Source organism: Balaenoptera musculus, chromosome 20 (assembly GCF_009873245.2).
Source record: "Balaenoptera musculus isolate JJ_BM4_2016_0621 chromosome 20, mBalMus1.pri.v3, whole genome shotgun sequence".
NCBI lineage: Eukaryota > Metazoa > Chordata > Mammalia > Artiodactyla > Balaenopteridae > Balaenoptera > Balaenoptera musculus.
The window spans coordinates 38,871,420-38,889,167 of record NC_045804.1 but is presented as its reverse complement, the minus strand read 5'-3'; the positions used below and the strand labels follow the sequence as shown (position 1 = coordinate 38,889,167).

Below are 17,748 nucleotides of genomic sequence, written 5' to 3'. Positions count from 1 at the left end.
GGGATTACTGGGGGATTTGGGGGGCGGGAGAAATGGTGCGAGTCCCCGGCCGCCTAGCCAAGTTCTCCCTGAGGCCGAGCCCTCAGCCCTGCTCTGGTGGGAGGATAGCGAGGTCCCTTACTAGAAGAGAGACGGATAGAACAGCCTAGCCTCGATGTAGCCAAACTGTGGCGTATAGACCAGGAAACCAGGTAGCTCAGGGTGGTGATGGAGAGGAGTCTGGGGGAGGCGTCATGGGTGGCGAACTTCTCATCCAGATCCAGCGTGAGAGGGAAGCTTCGATTCTCTCTTCTGCTTCCCCAGGTGATTCCCGCTCCACTCACTGGGGGTAACACAGCCCGACAGTGACTGCCCTGACCTTGGGCAGTCCAGTATTTTGGGGTTCTGGTCCCTGCTGTGCTGCATGACTTTGCGCAAGTGACCTGCCCTCTCTGAGCCTCCCTCTGAAGCAGAGGAGGTGGCTCCCCTCCCCCCCACACCTTGGAGTGGCTGGGAGGGTAAGGAAGAGGGGCTGCCCCCCTTTATCCCCTGCATCCTTGCCCCCTGATTCACCAGGGGGATGGGGTGAGTGGTGACAGCATCTCACCTGCCCCATCACTGTCACCCCCAGCTCTGAGGCACCTGAGGTGAGGGTGAGGGACCCAGGCCTCTGGCTGCCCCCTGTGGGAGCCGTTGGAATGTATCGCCTGGCTGGCCCCCTTCACCCACCCTCTCACCCCCGCTTCACCCCAGATCTTTGATTTTGATTCCTTCTGCCCCTATTCTGAGTGTCTGTCCTTCACCCTGCCCTCCCTTCCCCAGGGTTTCCCACCACAGGGTCTGGAAGTGTGTGTGACGCCCACTGCGCTGTGATCAGAAGTCAGATTAAAAATCAGGGAGTGTTTTCCCTCGTTTCTGTACCAAGGTGTTGGCTCAGTTCCTGCCGTGGGAAGGAAGGGACTCCCTACAGGGTTTCTGCCTGCTGAGCTCTGGAAGGACAGACGGTCTGGGTGATGAGGTGGCCTGAGTCCTAAAGCCCAGGTCAACCAGGAGAATGAAGGGAAAGGGAGAGAGTTGGGGACTCATCTCCTCTCCACCTCCCGCCAAGTGAGCCAAACCATTCAGAGGAGAAGCATAACATCTCCCTCTGCCACTTTCTTGGGAAGACTTTTAGAAGTGGACTCAATCCCAGCTTCTGCCTTTGTGTCTTCCTCCCACTCATGGCCGAGGCTCTGCAGCCCCCCGGCCCACACCCGTCATAACTCCAGGGGTGAAGATGTGTTAAGGAACGCTCTCAGCCATCCCTCTTGACTCAGTGATCTCAGTTCCCAACCCCCAGAGCAAAGTTTTGAAGTCCTGCAGGAGCCTGTGTGGGGCGACCTTGTCCCTGCCCGTGATGCTGAGGCAGGAGCCTCTTCCAGGAGAGAAGGGCTGTCTGGCAAGGTTGGCTGGGGCTGCAGAGGGGAAACCTCTCTCACTCCAGCTCCCTCCCCCTCTTCCCCTCCAGCGGGAAAATGCTGCATCGCCCTCCTGCGCCGGGGTAGAGTGAAGGACTCAAGAGCTGGGGGCTCAGGGACAGACCCACTCACGTTTAATAACGTATAAGAGCTGTGGAAATGGGCATGGCCGGAGGACAGAGCACAGGAATTTGGGGAGCTCTTCTGGGAGACAGTAGCCCTACCACCCTGGAACTGGAGTGGGACTCATGGGTTGCCCTTTTGCTCAACCGACCAGATGGAGTCTCTGTTTGTCTTCTAACCTCTCCTGGCCAAGGCCCTGTATTGAGGTGAGGGACCTTCCTTTCTGTTCCTGCAGTTGGGAGCGCAATGAATACACGGGCATCTTTTCACTTCCCTCCTCCCCTACACCCACAGGCTCGGGGAGGAGACGCGCCTTCTCATACCCAAGACTCCTCCTCAGGTGAGAGGGGCGCTTGATCCAGCTGCTGAGGCCCCTGGCCCTCCGAAGGCTGGGCGCTGCTCTCCAGTGGTGCAGCTGGTTCCTTCCTCTCCTTTCCTTCCTCCTTCTCCCCCGCCGAGGCTCCGTCCACCAGGGCTGCCCTCCCTCCATTGCTGCCCAGCACTGCTCTCACCAGCCTGCCCCTGGGGGGTGCCTTGGCTGGACCCAGGTGGAGGTAGGTCAACGGCTTGGGGATTCGTGAAGGCTGCTTCTCAGGCCTGTGGTCTCTCCGGGGCCGAATCCTGTGCCTGAGCTTCAGCTTGTAGATGGATGGGACTCTCTGGGGCTTCCGGAGTGTTCTCTTGCCCTTGCCTGGACATGCCTTGGCTTTATCAGAACTGGGGGTGGAGGGTGAAGGTGTGGCGGACTCTGGGGTGGCAGACACAGCAGGGGCTGAGCAGTCCTGCCCCCCTTGAGCTGGGACCTTCGTTGTCCTGGCACCCTTGGCACTTGGGCTTGCTTTTGTCTTCAGCCCACTCTCTTCGGCTCCCAGTTTCCCTTTTGGGCTTCCTGGGCCTGCACTTACAGCCGGCTTAGGGGAGCCTGTAGGGGCTGCCTTCCAGGCTCCCAGGTCCACCTTAAGGAGGGGTGGGGGGCCCTGAGCCAGTTCTTGGATGACTTTGTCATAAGGACCCCCAGGCTCAGGCCACCGCCCACCCAGACTGGGCACGTAGACTCCACTGCGACGAATGACTCCAGACCCTGTGCCCTGCGGGCAGGCACCCGCCACCTCTAGCAGCTTCATGTTGGCCAAAAGCTGCTCCCCAAGGCTGTGGTAGGTGGCTTGCTCCTTGATCCCACCCGCGGGCAGGGGAGTGCACCTCCCCTCCCGGTGCTGTGGGCCCAGGCCCCAGGGCTCTCCGGCCTCTGCTGTCACTTGGACGTCCAGCTTCTGGTCCTCTTGCCTCTCTTCCACACAGCAGTCCCCATGTCTGGACCCAGACAGGTCCCCAATGACGGCCTTTAATGGAATGGGGCCTCTCCCCAGTTCTGTCCTGGGACCTCCACTTGCAGTCCCTGGAAAGCTTCTTCCTGGAGTCAGGGGGCAAGCTGGGGGTAACTGGACCGGGATTTTGGTGGGTCCTTTAACAGGGGATGGAGAATGGACAGATGCTGTCTCCCTAAGCTGGGAGGAAGCACCCTCAGCCTCACCCCGGGGTGGTGGCCTGGGGCCCACAGGCTTGGCTGGGTTGGAGGAACAAGGCAGGGGAGATGGTCCTCCTGCTGGTGTCCCTGTGGTAGTGGCCTCAGGGGCTTGGAGTCCCTGGGAGATGGGGGTCCTGGCATGAGTTCCCCAGCTGTCTGTCTCCTCATGAACCCAAGATGTGGGAGTCCTTCTCTTGGGGAGTTCAGGGGGGCATCTGTCCTCCCTCTTCCCTGAGGAGGTGCACTGTGGGTCTCGGCCCCTGGGAGTGGGTGAGGATTGGGGGCTGGGTGGGCTGTCCCCAGCTGGCAGCTGCCTCCAAGACGGGGCGAGTGACTTCTCCTGGCACCTGAAAGGGAGAATCATAGGTCATCGGCAGGGTTATCTGATCCAGTCCCCTGGCTCTGGGAAGGGATGGCTTTTCCCCAGCCAGAACTCCCAGGGGGTCAGACTTCATGTTGAATGAAGCAGATGCTCCCTCTCCCCCGTGCCTGCCAGAGACTCTTCCTTACAGCAGATACTGTTTAAGCCCATCCTCCTCCATTCCTTGTGTAGCAGATAGAAAGCAGCCTGGTCTGGACCCCAGGTTGCTTCAGATCCCACAACTACAGGTCACCAGTCTTGGGTGGGGAGGGTCTTACTTTCTGCTGTACCATGAAATGGCAGAGGGACCTTGGGTAAGTCTGTTCCCTTTATGGGCCTCAGCCTCCTCATCTCTGAAATGGGATGGTGTATGAAGTAACTAGATGATCCTAAAGGTACTGGGTGCTTGTTTGGTTCTGAACACCTGAGGTCTTGCTGGGATAGGGGCACTGCTGGGAGACCTGCTCCCCTTAACTTGGGGTGGGGTGGCCTCTGAGAATGTGGACTCCAAAGCAGGAAGAGGCCCTGCCCTGTCCCTCCCCAGTACCTTGGGAATGGTGCTGTCTCTCTGAGGATCCCTGCCCCTGCTCTCCGTTCACGGTGGGGTGTAGGGGAGGAGGCGGCAGGGGGCCTCAGCTTTCGACCTGAAGAAGTATATGTCTTCCAGTCCACGGAGGGCAGGGGGCTCTGGGAGCGGCTGATGGTCATTGTAGGCTGGGGCTGCGAGGGCCCATCCTCCACCCTCACTTCATGCTGCACCAGTGGGACAGGAGGCTTCAGGAAGCTGCCCGTCTTGTGTGCTACCAACACAGTCCCCCAGAGAGAGGAGAGGAGGAAAGGGTTAAACTCCTGCTGATGGGGTCCACCGTTCCCTCCCCCAGCTGTCCCACACCCTGAATCCCGCATTAGAGACAGTGGGACCTACTGTGACAATGACAGCACCAGAATTTCCTCATGGGAGGGGTTTAGGGGATGAAATCTGGTCAGAGGGCCTGGCTGGGGGACTTGTTTAAAGCTGCAAGCCCACATCTTTTACTTAGATTGCATGCTTATTTGGGGTAGCTTGAGGTGCTGATGGAGATTACGGGAAGACTACAGACCCTTCCAAGTCATGCTTGGTGCCTCCATCAGAGCCAGACCTAAGCCCTGCCCACATGCACCCATGACCAAATGCTGATTCTCTGTGTGTTTGGCGCCATCCTGTGGCTCAAGTTGGTACTGCACTGTGGCTGGCCCGCTTTCCCCCTAGAGCTGAGAGGCCACCCACACCTGTATCTTCTACAGTATCTTCCTTCCTCCATCCCCTGCACACCTCTTGCCCCTGGAGATCAGGCCTACCTCCTGCGTGTGCTTCCGGCCTCCCGACCCGGAGTCATAGGGAAGGGACTCTCAGGGGACTTACAGAGGGATGTGCACCGGCAGGGGTCATGTTTGTCCAGATAGTGACCGAGTGTGTCCCAGCCGCCCCCGACACGCACCATCACATGGTTCCGGAGGATCTGCAGGGGGCAAGGGTGAGGTGGAGGGCAGGGTGAGGGCGTCCCCTCTCCATGGACCAGCCTGCAGGCCTTCAGCCCTTGCTCCCATCCACGTACACACGCACACATGTGTAGTTGGGAGCGTGCCTATGTTGCAGCCTGAGTCCCCTCCAGGACTGGCATCAGATAACACGTTGTCAAGGGTGGAGGCCAAGCTGACAAGCAGCAAGTTGCCCCACGGCGAGACAAGGGATCTCCCAAGCACTGTGTAGTCTACCTCCCGACTCCCTCCTCTCCCTTCGCTGGGAAACGGTTGACACCTGCACACGTTTGTATCAGAAACGGGGGCGCTGACTTTGCTCTCCTGGTGTGTGTGTTAAAGGACCCTCAGGAGTCCTGGCCTGACTCCATTCCAGGTCATGTACCCTCTCCAGGTCTCCACTTCCTTAGTGGAAACGTGGCGCCACAATCCATCCCCACCTACTTCACAGAGCTCTTGGCTCAGGCTCTGGGTGAGGACCCAGGGAGCTGGCTCTGCCCCCAGGTATGGCCCGGCCCAAGGAGAAGGCTTAGCTGTGCCCCTGAGCCACTGGCCACACCCCCAGGTGCAGACTGTTTCTGGCCAGGTGGCCAGGCATGGGGCAGGGTGGAGGGGGTGGGGAGTGGGGAGTAGTGGGAGGCACAGTTCAGACTTGTACTGCCACTCAGAAGGCACCAAGCTGGGCATGTGAGCCGTGGACCGCGGGGTCTATGCGGCTGGGCCATGCAGGGAACACAAACTGGGCGGGGTCTCAGGCCCCTTGCTGTGACCAAGCCTGTGGGTGGAAAAGTGGGAGTACGCTTTATCCTCACTTCTGACTGGGGAGACCCCCTTCTGAACTAAGGAGGAGGCAGATGGGGGGGGGTTCTGGTTCTGGCTGCCCTCATGGGAGGAGGGGACATGCTTGCCAACTTTGGCAGGAATCTTCTGGAATTCTCCAAGGGAGAGAAGGAAAGCCCCAAGGCCTGATAACTGGGGATGAATGGTGATTTCCTGTCCTTGCCTTCAGGCCTGGGCCAAGTCCCAAGGAAGGAAACCTGATTCTGCCGACCCCAGAGAGGGCCCTCCATCCCCGACCTGGGACTTACCCGGATGAAGATGAGGGTGTTGGAGTCTCCCACGCAGTACTTCCCCTCGGACACCTTGACCATGGAGAACTGAACCGGGCACGTGCAGCGGCTCACCAGGCTCTGAACCTGCGGGCAGTGGGCAATGGGTTCAGCCCTCCCCTCTGCCCAGGTAGCCAAGCTCCCCCTGCACGCTGGGTCAAGCCCAACGGGCGGCCTGCCTGCCCCCCAGCCCCAAGGCTTCTGCTGAGTCAGGGCTGGGGGCTGAGAAGCAAGTAGAGAAGACTTTTAATGGCTCAACGAGAACAAGACCTTGAGTGGCCACCTACGGCCCAGCACCCTCATGAGTCAGCTGACAGAGGCCGCGGAGTGTGATGGTTAAGGTGGACCTTGGAACCTGACAGGTTTGGGTGGGAATCCTGCCTCCACCGCACTATAGGCCTTGGGCAAGGTAAGAAACCCCCCTGAGCTCGATTCCTTGGTGGTAGAAGTGATTCCTAGTCACAGTCAGAGCTAACTCCCAGGACAGGACGCTCTGTGCCAGACACCGGCTGAGCGCTTCACGTGCGCTGGCTCATGTAACAGCCAGCACGGTCGTGGAAGGTAGGCACGGTTACATCCCCACAGTGCAGATAAGGGAACTGAGGCACAGAGAGGGCAAATAATTTGCCCAAAGTCACACGGCTGCAAAGCAGTGGAACTAAGACTTAAACCAAGCAGTCAGAAAAGGTGCTGAAGTCTGCGTTCTTAACAACCGTCCCACGGGGTTTAAACGAGAGAGGCATGGGGTGCTGGATTCATAAAGAAAACGATGAGGGTCGAGGCTCAAAGAGGACACGACTTACTAACAACCACGCGGTGAGAGTGTCGAGGAGGGACTGGAGCTGAAGAAGGGGGTGGCTCAGAGGGGCCAGATTCGGAGGGGGAGAGGGAGGCGGGGCGAAGGAAGGCGGGACCGAGGGGCGTGTCCGGAGCCCTCACCAATTGGTCCAGGTTGCGGAAGTGGCAGGGCGGGCGCGTGGGGGGCTCGGGCGGCGGCGGGGGGTCGGGCGCGGGCAGGGCCAGCTCCAGCCGCAGCTCCTCGTCGATCTCCTCCTCCATCCGCACCAGGGTGGGCGCCGCGACGCCGAAGCGCTGGGCCCGGCGGCCCAGCTCCAGCAGGCACAGCACCACGTTCTTCACGTTCTTGCGCAGCACCAGGTCGTCCGTCTCGAACATCAGCACCTCTGGCCGGGGCGGGAGAGGGGAGAGGAGGGTAGGCAGCCTGAGATCCCCGCCGACCTGCCCGGAGCAAGCAAGCGGAACAGGTGGGAGAGCCTTGGGGGATGGGGGTTTTCGTCTTAGGTTCTTGGCGGCAAGCCAGCCCCTAGGAGGGTCTGGACAGAATTGCTCAGGTACTGAGTGCAAGACGAGGTGGCTGCCTTATGGGCTGAGGGTGGGGGGGGGGGAAGAGGGGACACAGTCAAGCGAAGCAGCCTAACTCCACCTGCCCTTCTCCCCGCTCTGTTTGCCAGGATGGGTCCAGGAGCAAGAAGCAGTCTGTTCTGCTTCCCATCCACGCCTCTCACCTCCAGTAACCACCAGGCACCCCAGACTCAACTCCCAGCCCACACACAACCAGGCTGGGGTGAGTACAGGCTCTGGAGCCTGACTGCCAGCTTTGGAATCCTGACGCTCCCACCCACCGGATGTATGACCTTGGGCTAGTCCCAGCTTCAGTCTCCTCTTCTGTAAAACGGGAAAGTAGTCTGTTTCATGGGGTTGTTGTAGGGATAGTTACGTGTTTGCAGGCAATGTCTGGCACGTGGTAAGTGCCCGATAAAACACTAGCCTTTATCAGCCCTCCAGTCCTGTGCCATATTGTGTTGCCACCGGCCGGTAGGCCAGGCCTGACCCCTTCCTCTGCCACACCCACACTGCCTTTGGTCTGAACGATGGTGCAGCATCCAGCTTCATCCCCGCTGCTGGGTCCAAGGCCAAGGAGATGAGGGAGCCTGATATCAGTCCTAGAGTCTTGGAAGCTGCAAACACGACTGGCCCCTCCCTAACATCCACTTGCCTCCTCCCCGTCCCCTCCCCACCCCACTGTAGCCCAAACACACGCCTTCTTTGTGCCCCCCTGCCTAGAACTCCCTGTCCCCCAAATTTCTTTTTATTCCCCAAGACTCAGCTCAAATCTCCATCCACTATATGGTCTTTCCAGGCCCATCAGGTGGCTGTTTCTGCCTCTGTCTCCCCAGCACAGATGCCTCTACTTGAGCTTCTACCACGTTGGGCTGTAATTTATGCATCTTCTCAGCTGTCTCTCTTCCTGGGCCACAAACTTCTTGGCACTGGTTCTCAGCCCTCTCAGCGCTCGGTGCCCAGCACGACGCTCTACCCAAAGGAGATAGGTGCTCGAATCATCCAATCAACACATTTATTTATTGGGGATTTCCAATGAGATTGGGAAACTGAGGCATGAAAAGGAATGAGCTGGCCCAAGGCAAATCTGGAAGGAGGACCATGGTTCCTGACCCCTGATGCAGCCTGAGCCTCAGAGAGGAGATTGACGCCTGGCAAGATAAGGGTCTGGGGAGGGGGGCCCAGGGTGCTTACCTTGGATACCCATCTCCTTGCGGCACCATTGGATGAAGTTGGAGATGTTGTCCCGGGCCTGGAAGGTGCCTGGCTGGGCGGCCCCATTGCAGGAAACCCCGGCCCGGGGCAGGGGAATCCTTTGGGCTCGGGCAGGTGCCTCAGCCAGGAAGACCAGGGCGGCCTCAGTGACGGCGTTGGCATGCTGGCACAGCACCAGGCCCGTCTCCAGCGCCTGCAGGAAGTTGGCTGCGTCAATGTCCAGCCCGTAGAGATCCCGAAGCCACTCGGCCAGGTCCTCCTTCATGGCTTCCAGGTACTGCTCACTGGACTTAAAGGGCCGGACGCTGCGCACCGGAGGCCTCGGGGTCCCAGGCCTCCTCCTGCCAGCCCCAGGCTGGGACATGGCTGGACCACCAGCCGGGGAAGTGGCGGGTGCCTCCTCTCTCCCACAGCTGTGTCTTCACTCCTACCACCTGCTGGGTCTTGGCTGGTTCCCCCTGACTCAGGGGTTCCCCTTGTCCTCTGAGAGCCCAGGACGGCTCTGCTACTTGCCGCTGGCTTCAGCCACTGTCACTGCCGCCACTGGGCTGGGCCAGGCCCGCCCCCTCCCCCCCCATTCCTCAGTCCCTGCCAGAACTTTCCTACTTGGTAGCCCTGCAGCGACCTTGCACCCCAGCTGCCCAGTCCGCTCAGAGGTCGCCACCTCCCAGGACAGGTGGAGGTGAGGACACTCCTTTCTCCCCCCAGGGCTGGACAGGCCGTGCTAGCTGCATCCCACCCGCCACCGCCGGCCTGGAGTCTGGCTGTCGGCCTCTCCACTCTGCTTTCCTCTCCTTGGAGACAGTGACTGCTACAAACACTCCTTGTTAACCCTTCCTGGCATTGCCCGCCCTGGAGCCTGGGGAGCAGAGGAAGGCTGGGGCTGGCTTCTCTCACTTGGTTGACACTGGTGGGGGCTTTTGGGAAATGAGGGAGAGAAGCAGGGCCAGGGCATGCCATGCCCCTTGGTGTTTAGTGAGCACCGTAGGACAGGGGTGAAATAGATGCAGTGATAGAGTCCATACACATGAGTTTGGCCTTGGACCCTTTCCTGAAGCCCTCTGTGACCTTCATATACTGCCTAGCCTCTCTGTGCCTTAGTTGCCTCAATTATAAAATGGGAATAATAATATCTACCTCTCCAGGGTGTTGTGAAGAATAGAGGAATTGTGAATGTGGAAAGTATCAGACTATTAAGACTGGGGGGTCCCAGCTCTCCCTGATTCTCCCAGCAGCCTCGTTTGTGCACCAAGTAGGTTGTGCACCTACTTGCTCTGGAGAACCAGCTCCACCCCTCCCACTCTACCCACGTGATTCCTCCAGAGTGGGCTGTCAATCATAGTACCTCACCCCATGGCCACAGCAATGCAATCATTCAACAAATATTTCCTGAGTACCTACTGTGTGCCACGCACTATTATAGCCCTGAGGGTGTAGCTATAAATGAAGTCCCTGACCTCATGGAGGCTGCTTATATGTTGGTGGGTGTTGGATGACAACAAACTTACAAGTCTATAGTAAGTCAGATGGTGATAAATACCAGGGAGAAAACTAAAGGACTAAAGGAGAAGCGGGGAGGTATTTTCTATAAGGTGGTCAGGAAAGGCCTCACTGATATGGTGATGATTGAGCAGGGACCTAAGAGAAGTGAGGAAGCATATCTTCGGGAAGGGTACTCGGGCAGAGGGAACAGCCAGTGCAAAAGCTCCAAGCAGGGGAATTTCTCAGCGGTCCAGTGGTTAGGACTCAGCACTTTCACTGCCGTGGCCTGGGTTCAATCCCTGGTTGGGGAACTAAAATCCCGCAAGCCATGTGGCTCAGCCAAAAAAAAAAAAAACAACTCTAGGCAGGGGGATGGTTAGCATATCCCAGGAATAGCAATGACAGGTAGACTCTGAGGAAGAGAGGAAATGGGGTCTCAGATTATGCAGGGCTTTTCTTTACCTTTTGGAAGGTAATTTTCTTTCAATTTCTTTCTTTCGTTCTTTCTGTCTTTCTCTCTCTCTCTCTCTTTCTTTCTCTCTGTCTTTCCTGTCCTTCCTTCCTTCCTCCCTTCCTTCCACTGCATCGAGTCTTAGTTGCAGCATGTGGGATCTTTGCTGTGGCATGAGAACTCTTAGTTGCAGCATTAATGTGGGATCTAGCTCCCCAACCAGGGATCGAACCCGGGACCCCTGCATTGGGAGCGCAGAGTCTTAACCACTGGACCACCAGGGAAGTCCCTCAATTACCTTTTAAAGGCATCAAGATGATGATTGTTGTACCCATTTTATGGATGAGGAAACAAGAAAACTGAAGCTGGCAGGAGGCCTGAGTTCCTCAGTGTAATGAACCTCTCCATAGGGTTGCTTGAGTGTCCTCAAGACATGGCAGCTGGCTTTCTCTAGAGTGAGAGAGCAAGACAGAAGCCACAGGGTCTTTTATTACCTAGCCTTGAAAGTCACACTCTGTCATTTCCACAATATCCTATCAATTACCCAGGTTGGCCTTATTTCATGTGGGAAGGGTCTACATAAGAGTGTGAATACCAGGAGACAAGGGTCATTGGGAGCCATTCTAGAGACTGGTTACCCCAATACAGAGGAGCTATTTCTTTTCCATTCTTGCTAATAAAATCCTATTTTCAGGTATTAGGTAGGGCTTTCTTGAAATTAGGGAAGATGAGCCCAGCCCCAGAGAGAGAACCTGACTTCCAATTGTCAAGTCTTCCAGCCATTCTGTGAGCTCTATTTTTTTTCCCTTAAATTAGCCAGAGTAAGCTTTTGAATTTTGCAATCAGGAACCAAGGTGGTTGGGACTTCCCTGGTGCTGCAGTGTTTAAGAATCTGCCTGCCAATGCAGGGGACACGGGTTCGAGCCCTGGTCCAGGACCATCCCACATGCCGCGGAGCAACTAAGCCCATGTGCCACAGTTGCTGAGCCTGCGCCCTAGAGCCCACAAGCCACAACTACTGAGCCCACATGCCACAACTACTGACACCCGCACGCCTAGAGCCCGTGCTCCGCAACAAGAGAAGCCACCACAATGAGAAGCCCACGCACTGCACTGAAGAGTAACCCCTGCTCACTGCACCTAGAGAAAGCCCGTGCTCAGCAACGAAGACCCAACGCAGCCAAAAACATTAATTAATTAATTTAAAAAAATAAGTAGGAGCCTGAACCAAGATGGCAGAGTAGAAGGATGTGCTCTCACTCCCTCTTGTGAGAACACCAGAATCACAACTAACTGCTGAACAATCATCGACAGGAAGACACTGGAACTCACCAAAAAAGTTACCCCACATCCAAAGACAAAGGAGAAGCCGCAATGAGACGGTAGGAGGGGCGCAATCACAATAAAATCAAATCCCGTAACTGCTGGGTGGGTGACTCACAAACTGGAGAACACTTATACCACAGAAGTCCACCCACTGGAGTGAAGGTTCTGAGCCCCACGTCAGGCTTCCAAACCTGGGGGTGCGGCAACGGGAGGAGGAATTCCTAGAGAATCAGACTTTGAAGGCTAGGGGGATTTGATTGCAGGACTCTGACAGGACTGGGGGAAACAGAGACTCCACTCTTGGAGGGCACACACAAAGTAGTGTGCGCATCGGGACCCAGGGGAAGGAGCAGTGACCCCAGGGGAGACTGAACTAGACCTACCTGCTAGTGTTGGAGGGTTTCCTGCAGAGGTGGTGGGTGGCTGTGGCTCACCATGAGGATAAGGACACTGGCAGCAGAAGTTCTGGGAAGTACTCCTTGGCGTGAGCCCTCCCAGAGTCTCCCATTAGCCCCACCAAAGAGCCGGCAGGCTCCAGTGTTGGGTCGCCTCAGGCCAAACAACCAACAGAGAGGGAACTCAGTCCCACCCATCAGCAGTCAAGTGGATTAAAGTTTTACTGAGCTCTGCCCACCAGAGCAACAGTCAGCTCTACCCACCACCAGTCCCACCCATCAGGAAACTTGCACAAGCCTCTTAGATAGCCTCATCCACCAGAGGGCAGATAGCAGAAGCAAGAAGAACTGCAGTCCTGCAGCCCGTGGAACAAAAACCACATTCACAGAAAGACAGACAAGATGAAAAGGCAGAGGGCTATGTACCAGATGAAGGAACAAGATAAAACCCCAGAAAAACAACTAAATGAAGTGGAGAGAGGCAACCTTCCAGAAAAAGAATTCAGAATAATGATAGTGAAGATGATCCAGGACCTTGGAAAAAGAATGGAGGCAAAGGTCGAGAAGATGCAAGAAATGTTTAACAAAGACCTAGAAAAATTAAAGAACAAACAGAGATGAACAATACAATAACTGAAATGAAAAATACACTAGAAGGAATCAATAGCAGAATAACTGAGGTAGAAGAAAGGATAAGTGACCTGGAAGACAGAATGGTGGAATTCACTGCTGCTGAACAGAATAAAGAAAAAAGAATGAAAAGAAATGAAGACAGCCTAAAAGACCTCTGGGACAACATTAAACACAACAACACTCGCATTATACAGGTCCTAGAAGGAGAAGAGAGAGAGAAAGGACCCTAGAAAATATTTGAAGAGATTATAGTCAAAAACTTCCCTAACATGGGAAAGGAAATAGCCTCCCAAGTCCAGGAAGCGCAGAGAGTCCCATACAGGATAAACCCAAGGAGAAACACGCTGAGACACATAATAATCAAATTGGCAAAAATTAAAGACAAAGAAAAATTATTGAAAGCAGCAAGGGAAAAATGACAACGTACAAGGGAACTCCCATAAGGTTAACAGCTGATTTCTCAGCAGAAACTCTACAAGCCAGAAGGGAGTGGCATGATATACTTAAAGTGATGAAAGGGAAGAACCTACAACCAAGATTACTCTACCCGGCAAGGATCTCATTCAGATTCGATGGAGAAATCAAAAGCTTTACAGACAAGCAAAAGCTAAGAGAATTCAGCACCACCAAACCAGCTCTACAACAAATGCTAAAGGAACTTCTCTAAGTGGGAAACACAAGAGAAGAAAAGGACCTACAAAAACAAACTGAAAACAATTAAGAAAATGGTCATAGGAACGTACATATCGATAATTACCTTAAACATGAATGGATGAAATGCTCCAACCAAAAGACACAGGCTTGCTGAATGCATACAAAAACAAGACCCATCTATATTCTGTCTACAAGAGACCCACTTCAGACCTAGGGACACATACAGACTGAAAGTGAGGGGATGGAAAAAGATATTCCATGCAAATGGAAATCAAAAGAAAGCTGGAGTAGCAATACACATATCAGATAAAATAGACTTTAAAATAAAGAATGTTACAAGAGACAAGGAAGGACACTACATAATGATCAAGGGATCAATCCAAGAAGAAGATATAACAATTATAAATATATATGCATCCAACATAGGAGCACCTCAATACATCAGGCAACTGCTAACAACTATAAAAGAGGAAATAGACAGGAACACAATAATAGTGGGGGACTTGAACACCTCACTTACACCAATGGACAGGTCATCCAAAATGAAAATAAATAAGGAAACAGAAGCTTTAAATGACACAATAGACCAGATAGATTTAATTGGTATTTATAGGACATTCCATCCAAAAACAGCAGATTACACTTTCTTCTCAAGTGCGCACGGAACATTCTCCAGGATAGATCACATCTTGGGTCACAAATCAAGCCTCAGTAAATTTAAGAAAATTGAAATCATATCAAGCATCTTTTCTGACCACAACGCTATGAGATTAGAAATGAATTACAGGGAAAAAAACGTAAAAAACACAAACACATGGAGGCTAAACAATACATTACTAAATAACCAAGAGATCACTGAAGAAATCAGAGGAAATAAAAAAATACCTAGAGACAAATGACAATGAAAACACGACGATCCAAAACCTATGGGATGCAGCAAAAGCAGTTCTAAGAGAGAAGTTTATAGCTATACAAGCCTACCTCAAGAAACAAGAAAAGTCTCAAACAATCTAACCTTACACCTAAAGGAACTAGAGAAATAAGAACAGACAAAACCCAAAGTTAGCAAAAGGAAAGAAATCATAAAGATCAGAGCAGAAATAAATGAAATAGAAACAAAGAAAACAATAGCAAAGATCAATAAAACTAAAAGCTGGTTCTTTGAGAAGATAAACAAAATTGATAAACCATTAGCCAGACTCATCAAGAAAAAGAGGGAGAGGACTCAAATCAATAAAATTAAAAATGAAAAAGGAGAAGTTACAACAGACACCGCAGAAATACAAAGCATCCTAAGAGACTACTACAAGCAACTCTGTGCCAATAAAATGGACAGCCTGGAAGAAATGGACAAATTCTTAGAAAGGTATAACCTTCCAAGACTGAACCAGGAAGAAATAGAAAATATGAACAGACCAATCACAAGTAATGAAATTGAAACTGTGATTAAAAATCTTCCAACAAACAAAAGTCCAGGACCAGATGGCTTCACAGGTGAATTCTATCAAACATTTAGAGAAGAGCTAACACCCATCCTTCTCAAACTCTTCCAAAAAATTGCAGAGGAAGGAATACTCCCAAACTCATTCTAAGAGGCCACCATCACCCTGATACCAAAACCAGACAAAGATACTACAAAAAAAGAAAATTACAGACCAATATCACTGATGAATATAGATGCAAAAATCCTCAACAAAATACTAGCAAACAGAATCCAACAACCCATTAAAAGGATCACACATCATGATCAAGTGGGATTAATCCCAGGGATGCAAGGATTCTTCAATATATGCAAATCAATCAATGTGATACACCATATTAACAAATTGAAGAAGAAAAACCATGTGATCATCTCAATAGATGCAGAAAAAGTTTTTGACAAAATTCAACACCCATTTATGATTAAAAACTCTCCAGAAAGTGGGCATAGGGGGAACCTACCTCAACATAATAAAGGCCATATATGACAAACCCACAGCAAACATCATTCTCAATGGTGAGAAACTGAAAGCATTTCCTCTAAGATCAGGAACAAGACAAGGATGTCCACTCTCACCACTATTATTCAACATAGTTTTGGAAGTCCTAGCCACGGCAATCAGAGAAGTAAAAGAAATAAAAGGAATACAAATCAGAAAAGAAGAAATAAAACTGTCACTGTTTGCAGATGACATGATACTATACACAGAGAATCCTAAAGATGCCACCAGAAAACTACTAGAGCTAATCAATGAATTTGGTAAAGTTGCAGGATACAAAATTAATGCACAGAAATCTCTTGCATTCCTATATACTAATGATGAAAAATCTGAAAGAGAAATTAAGGAAACACTCCCATTTACCACTGCAACAAAAAGAATAAAATACCTAGGAATAAACCTACCTAGGGAGACAAAAGACCTGCATGCAGAAAACTATAAGACACTGATGAAAGAAATTAAAGATGATATCAACAGATGGAGAGATATACCATGTTCTTGGATTGGAAGAATCAATATTGTGAAAATGACTATACTACCCAAAGCAATCTACAGATTCAGTGCAATCCCTATCAAATTACCAATGGCATTTTTTACAGAGCTAGAACAAAAAATCTTAAAATTTGTATGGAGACACAAAAGACCCCGAATAGCCAAAGCAGTCTTGAGGGAAAAAAAGCGGAGCTGGAGGAATCAGACTCCCTGACTTCAGACTATACTACAAAGCTACAGTAATCAAGACAATATGGTACTGGCACAAAAACAGAAATATAGATCAATGGAACAAGATAGAAAGCCCAGAGATAAACCCACGCACCTATGGTCAGCTAATCTATGACAAAGGAGGCAAAGATATACAATGGAGAAAAGACAGTCTCTTCAATACGTGGTGCTGGGAAAACTGGACAGCTACATGTAAAAGAATGAAATTAGAACACTCCCAAACACCATACACAAAAATAAACTCAAAATGGATTCGAGACCTAAATGTAAGACTGGACACTATAAAACTCTTAGAGGAAAACATAGGAAGAACACTCTTTGACATAAATCACAGCAAGATCTTTTTTGATCCACCTCCTGGAGTATTGGAAATAAAAACAAAAATAAACAAATGGGACCTAATGAAACTTCAAAGCTTTTGCACAGCAAAGGAGACCATAAACAAGACGAAAAGACAACACTCAGAATGGGAGAAAATATTTGTAAATGAATCAACGGACAAAGGATTAATCTCCAAAATATATAAACAGCTCGTGCAGCTCAATATTAAAAAAACAAACAACCCAGTCCAAAAATGGGCAGAAGAGCTAAACAGACATTTCTCCAAAGAAGACATACAGATGGCCAAGAAGCACATGAAAAGCTGCTCAACATCACTAAATATTAGAGAAATGCAAATGAAAACTACAATGAGGTATCACCTCACACCAGTTAGAATGGGCTTCATCAGAAAATCTACAAACAACAAATGCTGGAGAGGGTGTGGAGAAAAGGGAACCCTCTTGCACTGTTGGTGGGAATGTAAATTGATACAGCCACTATGGAGAACAGTATGGAGGTTCCTTAAAAAGCTAAAAATAGAATTACCATATGATCCAGCAATCCCACTACTGGGCATATACCCAGAAAAAACCATAATTCAAAAAGACACATGCACCCCAATATTCATTGCAACACTATTTACAGTAGCTAGGTCATGGAAGCAACCTAAATGCCCATCAACAGACGAATGGATAAAGAAGATGTGGTACATATATACAATAGAATATTACTCAGCCATAAAAAGGAACGAAATTGGGTCATTTGTTGAGATGTGGATGGATCTAGAGACTGCCATACAGAGTGAAGTAAGTCAGAAAGAGAAAAACAAATATCGTATATTAACACATATATGTGGAACCTAGAAAAATGGTACAGATGAACCGGTTTGCAGGGCAGAAATTGAGACACAGATGTAGAGAACAAACGTATGGACACCAAGGGGGGAAAGCGGCAGGGGCTGGGGGTGGTGGTGTGATGAATTGGCTGATTGGGATTGACATGTATACACTGATGTGTATAAAATTGATGACTAATAAGAACCTGCTGTATAAAAAAAATAAAATTCAAAAAAAAAGTAATGTGCATGCTACCACATTATTAAAAAAAAAAAAAGAGCGAAGGTGGCTATAGGCTC

General features: G+C 51.4%; 2 protein-coding genes across 2 annotated transcripts in view; one reads left to right on the top strand and one right to left on the bottom strand.

Annotated features, from left to right (window-relative positions):
* Nucleotides 1–1,548: 1,548 nt before the first annotated feature.
* On the bottom strand, nucleotides 1,549–9,801 carry GAS2L2 (growth arrest specific 2 like 2). The gene is made up of 6 exons (XM_036836683.1): nucleotides 8,629–9,801; nucleotides 7,012–7,256; nucleotides 6,052–6,159; nucleotides 4,848–4,944; nucleotides 3,993–4,245; nucleotides 1,549–3,431 (listed from the first exon to the last, which is right to left on the bottom strand). Exons 1-6 carry the CDS (start codon nucleotides 9,011–9,013, stop codon nucleotides 1,877–1,879), a joined length of 2,643 nt encoding a protein of 880 aa, XP_036692578.1. The 5' UTR covers nucleotides 9,014–9,801; the 3' UTR covers nucleotides 1,549–1,876.
* The window catches only part of C20H17orf50 (chromosome 20 C17orf50 homolog), a 14,646-nt gene continuing 4,104 nt past the window's right edge, over nucleotides 7,207–17,748 (top strand). The window contains exons 1-2 of the mRNA XM_036836681.1: nucleotides 7,207–7,337; nucleotides 7,545–7,657. Coding sequence (XP_036692576.1) covers nucleotides 7,546–7,657 — 112 coding nt within the window. The 5' untranslated portion in view covers nucleotides 7,207–7,337; nucleotide 7,545. The remainder of the gene's footprint in view (nucleotides 7,338–7,544; nucleotides 7,658–17,748) is intronic.